Source organism: Simochromis diagramma, unplaced genomic scaffold (assembly GCF_900408965.1).
Source record: "Simochromis diagramma unplaced genomic scaffold, fSimDia1.1 OVJJ01000802.1, whole genome shotgun sequence".
Taxonomy (NCBI): Eukaryota; Metazoa; Chordata; class Actinopteri; order Cichliformes; family Cichlidae; genus Simochromis; species Simochromis diagramma.
The window spans coordinates 23,983,995-23,993,952 of NW_024387492.1; the positions used below are offsets into that span (position 1 = coordinate 23,983,995).

The following is a 9,958-nucleotide window of genomic DNA, read 5'->3' on the forward strand; positions in this document are numbered from 1 at the left end:
ACAAAAAGAGATTAAATTGTTCTTTTATCACTTTATTAAAATGATTCAGTAGATTTAGTTCTTTTCCAACCACAATTAGATCCCCAAAAAACCTGCAAAGAAAAATGAACATATTGTGTTAATGTCACCAAATATTAAATATTCAACACGGAAAGCCTGAGTAGGCGAGGTCACCTGTGTCACCTGCCGTCGTCGGTGATGATGTCACAGCGGCTCGTGTTCCGAAGGCCGGGTTTGGGCCAGGGAGCAGAAATGTGCCCACATCAACGCCGCAGCACCTCGCCGTGTGACCATGGTGATGACATCACCTCTGCGGTTCTCTGGTGGGAAACGCAATCGACTCTATTGTGTTTTTATCCATTTCTACTGTTTCTGTATCAACAGAACAACATTAATTACGCGGTGATGATGGCGGCAGTGACGCTAGTGTGTCTTTAAACTTGTGTTTTCCCACCGGCTGCAGAAACCCGAGATATGTTTACAGGAAGCCGGTCGTGTCTGTGCAGGTCTGAGCTGATAAAGCCAGACTGAGGATTATGGTAATAACAGGCTGCCACCAACTGACTGACTATAGAACGGGTGGGCGGGCTGCAGACTCTTATCAGCGTGTTGCAGTGGGCGATTCTTCACGTGGTCACGTGACGGGCGACACCTCGGCTCACAATGCAGCCCCATGAAGAGAAACTGCTCCACGGTTTTATCTCCAAACCAGAGGAAATGACTCGATGCCGCAGCGTGATTGTTTTAAAAATGTGGCATGTTCAAAAGCGAGGACTCAGACATCACATGTGATCGCTGATAATCAGTAATTACATTTTCCTCCATGGTTATTGTCAGCTTCAGAGGGGGTGCTGTGTTTTTTCAAAAGCCTGCGAAAGTCCCAAAAAAAACCAAACTGAGACAAAAATGTAAAGAAAAGAAAGTGAAACAAACATTTTGAGGTAAAAATCAGATTTCGTGCAGTCAGAGGAGAATATTTCAGCGGCGTTGTGGAGCTGACGCACCCCGCCATCAACTCATCAGATAAGAACGCCGCTCTGCGGCTCCTTCGGCCGAGCCAGTGACCTTCAGGTGATGGAGGCGGAAACACATTTCCTGGAGCAGACTTTTTTCAGAAGGACAGTTTCTTCTGTTCACAGTGAGATTGCGGAGAGGACGCCTTGTGTTTCCTTTCAGGACGCAGAATGGGATGAAACTGTATGTACAGTTGCCAAGGAGACAGCAAGCAGAGGGGTAGTTAGAGGCTGTTCACCAACACGCCCTCTGTTTTCATTCACGCCGCTTCCCTGCTTCATCTCCAGCAGTCACTTGAGGAGACGCTGGCAGAGCCCGACACAGGTGAACTTTTCAGAGGAGAACTCCTGTTCGTGGTCCGGTGCTTACTCCATCCAGGAGACAACTTCACTCCAGCAGAGTTCCGAGTTTCTGCTCTGTGTCTTTGCAGAGGGAGCGCTGCTGCAGCTTTAAAGGGACATAATTGAGTGTCAGTGATCACCACATCAGCTAATGCAGGCAATCATCGAGCTCGACCCCCAAACAGAGACACAGATTCCCATCAGCAGCCTCAGCTGTGCGCCCGTCACGCTCCCACGCTCACTTCAATTCTCATTTCTCTTCTGGTTGCAGCTCGCTGGAGCCTGAGCTGAGGAATTATCTGCTGTCAGGACCTGCCCGGGACAGAAGTAGGGGGGGTGAGCCATGCTGTCCGCCGCTATTCAGATCCTGGCGTTCGCCCTGGCACTCCTGGGCGTCCTCGGTGCTGTCGTGGCCACCCTGATGCCCAACTGGAAGGTGAGCATCAACGTGTGGACCAGCATCATGACCCCAATATCGCAGATGCAGGGTCTGTGGATGGATTGCGTGTGGTACAGCTCCGGCGTCTTCAGCTGTACCGTAAAGAACTCGGTGCTGTCGCTGCCGCCGCACCTGCAGGCCGCGCGGACCGGCATGGTCCTGTCCTGCGTAGTGGCGCTGTTCGGACTCTGTCTCGCCACTTTGGGGCTCAAATGTACTCGCTGGGGGGGCAGCCACAGAGCAAAGGGGCACACAGCCATCGCTGCGGGGGGCTGCTTCATCCTGGCCAGCCTCCTCTGCCTCGTACCCGCGTCCTGGTTCACCAACGAAGTCATCACTGCCTTCCTGACCACAGACCTACCGGACAGCAGTAAATATCAGCCCGGCGGAGCTCTGTGCGTCACGTTCATCTCTGCTGGATTCCTCCTGGCCGGGGGGGTCATTTTTTGTTTGTCGTGTCCCGGGAAGAGAACGAGACGACCGGATTGTGCTTCCCCCGCCGACCCCGACAGATTCACGCTGCACCCAGATGAGCGGAGGAGGCGGGGGCTGCAAGTAGAACGCAATCAGCCGAAAAACAGAAAGAAGACGGTCCAGCTGCAGGTAGACAGCGTGAAGCTGGAGAAACCCACACCGCGCAAGAGACAGGAGCATCACTCGTCTCCATCCAAACTCCCTCAAACAGACATCAAGGACAGCTACAGCCTGCAGGAGTACGTCTGAAGCTCACGGCTGTACTGAAACGTGGAGCTGAAGCTGAGGCGCTCTGGCTCATTTGGAGGGGGAGGTGTGTGTACATGGGAAAATTACCAAATGTTGGAAATTACAGATTGTGGGTTGAGTCGAAAGTCTCAGCAGCAGAGAGAAAAAAATCTGCAGACTGTAAATCCTTTAAAAACTGCCTGCCACAGCTTTCTGATACCAAAGGCCTAAAGGCAAAAATACCAAACCTGCTGACTATGAGAAAAAAAAAAAAAAACCAGACATTCAAGCTGTGACTGAAATGGAAAAGCCATCATTTGACTTTATTTTCCAGCTGCAGCTGCAGTCTGCCTTCATACACTCAGCCATGCACTAACAGGGCCGGCCCAAAGCTTTCTGGGGCCGTGACAGGACTTTAAAAGCCAAACCCCCCACCACACACACACCAAACGCTGCATTACACTTCAGAAAGAAATGTTGGCCATACATTTTAATAATACTGTGTAGATGATGTTTATGTGATGTTCAGCTACATCATCGGATTGTGAATCTAAAATTTTAAAATAATGTCAAAAAGTTGAAAAAAAACCCCTGTTTGTTTGAATCAGCACATCCAGCTGAGGCTGTTAGTTTGGCAGATTTAAACTAAAGCCTGACCTCAGAGTGAGGCTCAAAGTCACCCGTCACTTCATACTGTGAAGTCTAAGTCGTTCATATTGCTGTACATATCACACAAAGTGATAATTATTGGTGATCAAACTTAAGAACCATCAACATCAAAATGACATATTTTCCCCCTGCGGTGCTGCATGTTCCTAAAAAACAGAAATAAATCAAAAGATCACACTAACAGTTCAGGATCATCTTATTTTAAAACATGCAGCCGATCAAAAAAAGCTTTAAGCAGTTTCATCACCACAGCAACAGCTCCGCCTGCTTGTCACTGTTTGTTCAGTGTGAATGAAACACGCCGAGTGCTTTCAGATCCATGACATCCACATTTAAAAAACAAGAGTAAGAACAGGATTGGATCATCTGCAGCTAGTTTTCAGTAATATCCAGTAAACAGGCTGATTCCAAATCAGCTGTTTGTTATCACAGAAAAAACACTTTGACAAGTCCAAGTGATTCTATCAGTGTTTTTATAATTACTGAGAAAGTAATCACAAAGTGTCTCAAAGGGCTGAACTTTTAGTCACAGAATATTAAAACTGTGGAACATATGAAGGGAATTTTAAAACACCTTAAAACGTCTAAAAACAGCCGAACAAACTTGATGAATTTTGCTACTTTGTATATTTTTGAGGTCCTCGAAGCTCAAACCCAGAAAATCTGTAATTTAATTTAATGTAACTCATTTTATCCACTTCACTCATTTTTACTTGGTTACACAGACACTTCCTCCATGTATATCATGGCATGAAATGCAGCAACAATATTCATTTTAATATTTTGTCAGTAGCATTCTTGCTCATCACTGTGTGTGATAATTGCTTCATACCAGCTGCTAAACTAATTATGCTAATAAAGCTGACTGTAGCTGTTTTGCTAGATAACAGCACAGCCGTGAACCACAATGAAATCTGCCACAGAACGTTAGCAGCATTAGCAATATTAGCAACAGTCGACTCGCCTAACAAGAAATTAGCAAATAACAGCATGTTAGCTAATGTCACCCATAAAACTTTATTAGAATTCAATGATAAAGTGAATAAAGTGACTAAAAGTCATTGAATGGCATCTTCCATGAGTCTGGTTCTGATTTTGATGGACAATGATTTTTGTTTTGTTTAGTTCCTTCTCTTTTTTCTTTTTTAACACAAGGAGATGGTGAGTTTAAAAAAAATGTATGTCATAGCTCACCCTGCTCATGGTCCATCATAGTTCACAGATTATTGTCTGTAACATCACAAACATCACCTTGGGCACAATTTCTGAAAAGACCCATTAACTGATAACTGTGTGCAAGTTTCATTAAAATCATATCAAAACTGTAGAAGACGTAGGAATCGCTGTGAGTTCTCACTGGTCCTTCGGCCAGATGAGCTAAAGAACAATTTTAGAAACTATGTGGTGAGAATAAAATTATTAAACAAAAGTTTATTTTAAAAAACTGTTGCCTAAGTAATATTTTATTTTAGTTTATTTGTATTTTCCATCTAATTATTTGAAACTTTTGAGTTGATTTAATCTGTAATGGACAAAAAAAGCTGCCTTACTTCATGAGAAATATCCTGTGATTCACAGCAAATCTTTCTGGGAGGATTAGCGACACCAGTAAAATAAAGTGTTAAGCACTGCTATAATATCACAGTGTCCAAAAAGAAGAAAATCAGGTGCATAGTTTCATCTGGTCATGTGCCCCCTGCTGGTCAGAGGCTGTGGTTTCAGATTGAGTTCATGCTGTCAGTGATTCAGTTGCTGTTTAAAGTTAGTGAACGGTGCTGTTGAACAGATTGTGCCTGAAGCAATAAAAACAATGACGAGCTTCTTGATTTCAGTGTGTTTGTAGATTTAAAGTCCAAATCCAAAGCATCTACCCAAAAACATCCACTCCACATTTTCCTGATGTTTTGGGGGGAGGTGAGAGGTGCACAGCAGCATGGAGAGAGGTAATGATGCTCTTTGCTTTCCCATTATCCTCTCACCACGGATGGATGCACACAGCACACAGACCCCCTCCACAGCATCCCGTGTCAGCTGAATGAGAAAGACATGAAGTCATTTTCTGGATGTAAATTAAACCCTGACGGAGACTGGAAGCTTCGCAGTCTCATGTGCATTTGGTGGGCGAAGTGTCCTTTAACCTGATTGAGCTGTCAGTCACATGATCACCCATCAAGGAAAAGAGCACTGAGCTGAACGCCCACGCTGTCGATTTGTCTGCAGAAGCATTTCAGTGTCAAACCCTTGAGGAACAAGTTCATAAAGAAAACATTACACATTCATGAAAAGATCAGAACCCAGCAAACAAAGGCTGAAACAGCAGCGCTTCTCCCTCAGTGCAATCACATTACAACCATATTTGAAAAATGTGGTTGGCTTAGTTAGTGAGGATGATTTGACCTTTAGATAAAGGACAAATATGTGTAAATCCTTAATGTACAGTTCCTGCACTACTAGAACTTGGATAAAACACAACACAAGTCACACCAGGATACTTACTGCTGTATAACTGTAGAGAAAGAGTATACATTTTATTCATTGTTTTGAACATGTCAAAGATTTTCAGTTCTCAGTACACCATACAGAACAATAACCAACCTGGGAGTGAGGTGTGTTTCTACCACACTGTTAGCATTTCTCTGCACAAAGTACACCAATCTGGGTTATTTTCCGCTTCAGTGTCTTCGATATACTATTGCTATGTGATGTATTACTATTACTGAAGGCTGCATTACAACCTACTAGCTGCAATTAATCATGTACAGTTCTGAAAGCAGAAAAAAAAATACTACTGATGCAGAAATCGTTTTCTATACGAGATCACTGCAAAAAGTGCAGCCTTACTAATGGCCACCGTACTGTTACTCATTTTATATTAAGATTTAAAAAACTGCAGAACTGCACATGATTATTTGCAGGTTGTTAATCCTATCCATCAAGTCTAATAGTCCGCAGTCTATGAACTAACCTCAACTAACGTCAGCTAATAAAGTTAGCTCGGTGGCAAGTAGCCTTCAGCAATACTAATAAATCACGCAGCAATAATACATTTATGTAGCTGTAAAAAGCGTGACTATATAAGTAATCCAAAGTATTCAGAGTACGTTACTCACATTGAGTAACATAACGGAATACGTTACAAACTAAATTTTGGGTCATGTATTCTGTAATCTGTAGTGGAATACATTTTAAAAGCAACCTTCCCAACAGTGTCAATGACCTGAAGAGAGCTGGGGCCACAGTAAGGTTACTATTAGTAACACACTACGTTATCATGGATTAAAATCCGGCAGCGCTTGAAAGGTCCCCCTTCTTAAGCCAGCACATGTCCAGTCCTGTCTAAAGTTTGCCAGAGACCATCTGCATGATCCAGTAGAGGATTGGGAGAATGTCATGTGGTCAGATGAGACCAAAATAGAAGTCTTTGGTATAAACATTGAAGATGAAACATGGCTGGATCTTCCAGTATGACAATGATCCACGCCGCCTATAGGCAACGAAAGAGTGGCTACATAAAAAGCATTTCAAGGTTCTGGAGAGGCCTAGCCAGTCTCTAGACCTCAATCCAATAGAGAATCTGTGGAGGGAGTTGAAAGTCTGTGTTGCCCAGTGACAGCCCAAAACATCACAGCTCTTGACCAGATCTGCATGAAAGAATGGGTCAAAATACTAGCTATGGTGTGTGTAAACCTGGTGAAGCAATTTTACATTACATATTGAGGTGAACTGTTATTGACCAAATACTTATTTTCTGCACCATTATACAAATAAATTCTTTAAAAATCATACAATGTGATATCCTTGTCATGGTCCTGGGTCTACGACGCAGTGTTTTGAGTTTTATACTGTTATTGATCTTTGATTTCATCATAAGTTTTCACTGCTAGTCTCTTGGTTTTGGTTTTTAGTATTTCTAGCTCCCTAGTTCTTTAGTATATCATGATTTCTAGTTTTTAGGTTTTGTTTATGTGCCTCCCCTGTGTTCTGTGTTATGTCTACTCTGTGCCTTCCTGTCCCACGTTTCAGATCTCTGTGTTCTCTGTGTCTTCTTTGTCATCCTTGCCTCCGTGTTTGTGTGTTTCTTGTTTTAATTTGAAAGTCCAGGTCCTATGTCAGTGTATTCTGTTTTGCATCCTCCCTGTCTCGTCACGTCTAATTAGATCCAAGCTGTGTTTCCCTCCTGTTTCCCATTCCCTGGTTATTCCCTTGTGTATTTGAGCCCTGTGTTTTCCTTGCTCTTTTTCGTTTTGTACCCTCTCCGTGCTGTTTTTACCTCTGTGTTTTTGGTAGTTTTCTAAATCTCTGTTCACAGTTTTGTTTTCTAGTTTCCCCAGTTTTATAGTTAGTGCTTTGTGTTTTAAGTTTCTAGTTTTAGTTTCCTTGTATTTATGTTCGAGTTTTTGCCAGCAAATAAAGCTGCCACTTTGAGTATAATTTTTGCCGTCTGAGAGTCCTGCATTTGGGTTCTTGCTCCTGCCCGCGGGACACTACATGACAATCCTGGATTTCTTTTTTACTTTGTGTCTCTCACAGTTGAAGTGAACCTACACTGAAAATTACAGACCTCTGGGACAACTTGCACAATCGGTGGCTGCCAAATGCTTTTTTGCCCCACTGTATAGAAATCTATTTAAAAACTTGTTTCGAGTTAAATATATTGTTATTTATTTGGCAAATATTAGACTGAATTGATGTTTTTACACCCAAATTTGTGTCAGCACACTGGACTTACTGAATATTCAGAAAATAATTAAGCCTTTTAATATGCAACATCAAATATTTATTTCAATAGCTGTTATTCACATATGCACTACGCACTGCTCAGTTTGTCACTTATAGTCTGTATCGTTTCTTAATACTTTCGTTAATACTTTCTGTAACTTGTGTTTTCTTACTTTTTATTTATTGGAGCTGAGGATCACAAGTTCGATTCCCGCTTGGGGTGTCTGTATCCAGTAAGGGTCCTAAGGCTAGACCCCCCCCATGCTAAGTGAGCCTACCACTGGCTACCAAGTGTTTTCTTCAAACAGGACACCTGAAAAACAAAAAATGTCATATTTAACGATATGTTCACACTTAATAATATCCAGAGTACCTTTTAGTTAGAATCACTGCCTTGTGGTAGTTTTGCCTCAGCCAAATGGTTAAGGTGTGGTTTACATCCATGTCTATCCACTTATGGTACAGTATACACATGTAGTCAGTTATAGCCAAACACCTTTGATTACTGAATTACATTCACTTCATTAATGAAGTGAATGTAGTGAATTCACATTTGTGTGAACATTTGTCCGAGATTAACTCTTTGGGCTCTTTACCTTACAATATAACATACTTGAGTCAAAATTTGATAACTAAAACACAAAATAAATTAAGACAGATCACTGTTCCAAACTTAAAGATAAAAGAGCATTTACTGGACTTGTTTTGTCAGTGGGGAGCAAAGTACAATTAGAAGTGCTTGCTCTGATGAAAAGTTAAACTGTAAACAGCAGCGTAGTGAATAAGGATCTGTGTCCTCGAATCCTCAGCAGTGACGACACTTAAACATCATAGTTCAAAATCCTTAATGCACACCTTTTTTCTCCACTGTGTTCAAATGCTCTTAGCTGTTTAAGTAGAGGAAAAAGTCTGACATATTTCATGACCATTAAATGTTAGACAAGGCTCTGAAAACAAGGTTACAAACAAAAACCTCTGCTTGTGCGCACACACCCTAAATCACAACAAATAAGACAATAGTAAGACTAATTACTACAAAGTGACACGAGAGGCTGGAGAAGAGCAAGCATAAAGTGACACGTTGTGTGTGCACAATTTCTCTTGTTACCACTCTTCATATACCAGTGTGACAAAGTCCTGAATGCAGCCTGCATGTTAGAGTGTAAATAAAATACACTCAGCTTTTCCTTGGATTTCCAGAGTTGCTCAGTTCATACAGGAACTGCAGCAGTCGGGGTTAACGTGTCGCTGTGTTGCTCCTCCATCTCAGCCATTGAGACTAGTCGCAATTTATTCTGAGGAAAAAAAGAGAAACAACAAGACATTTTTAAAAAGTTTGTATTTTTATAATTTTTTTTACCTTGAACATAAACAACATAAACAAAAAAAGGATTAGGGCTGTGCGATATGATGATATATATCAGATGACGATATAAAAATGTCTTGTGGCTCATGGAGAGCATGCTGTCCTTGCTGGGCGCAGATGACGGAGGATTTCTCTTCACCCACCTCTTTCTCCGACAGCTGCCGGCTCCAGTGCGCGCTGGCCTTGCCAACTCCCCACTATTGGCCACGAAGGATTACCGCTCCCTTGCGGAAGAGGCGGATCGCATCCTCCTGGCTACCAGGAGTTTCGGCGTCCAGGCAATTGTTCAGGACTCACCAGCGTTTTCCCCCGCCCTCTCACCGATGCTCCAGGGGCCCTCCGACTCGTCCACGGTGGCCAGAATCGCTGCACCGCAGAAAAGGGCTTTGCTTTTATCACCAGCGTTTTGGAGCGAAGGCACAGCGCTGTCTCCCGCCTTGCAGTTTCCAGATCCAGGGAAACGGGCATGTCAGCGCTCTGTAGCAGCCGCGACCGCTGGCAACAAGGAAAGGCTGCTTTTCTTAGAGGACTCACGCTCGGGGAGGCGTTTCCTGGTGGACTCCGGCTCACAGAAGAGCCTTCTTCCCCCAGCTGGCTCGGACAGGCTAGCTGAGGGCTGCGGGCCATTGCTAAGAGGCTAATGGCTCTCCCATCAAAACCTTCGGTGAAAGGTTGGTGACTGTTTGCTTTCATGACCATGACTTTCAG

General features: G+C 43.1%; 1 protein-coding gene across 1 annotated transcript; it reads left to right on the forward strand.

Moving 5' to 3' along the window:
• Positions 1 to 556: 556 nt before the first annotated feature.
• Positions 557 to 4,985, forward strand: LOC120725483 (claudin-20-like). Its single transcript, XM_040018454.1, has one exon. It carries the CDS (start codon positions 1,699 to 1,701, stop codon positions 2,515 to 2,517), a length of 819 nt encoding a protein of 272 aa, XP_039874388.1. The 5' UTR covers positions 557 to 1,698; the 3' UTR covers positions 2,518 to 4,985.
• Positions 4,986 to 9,958: the final 4,973 nt, after the last annotated feature.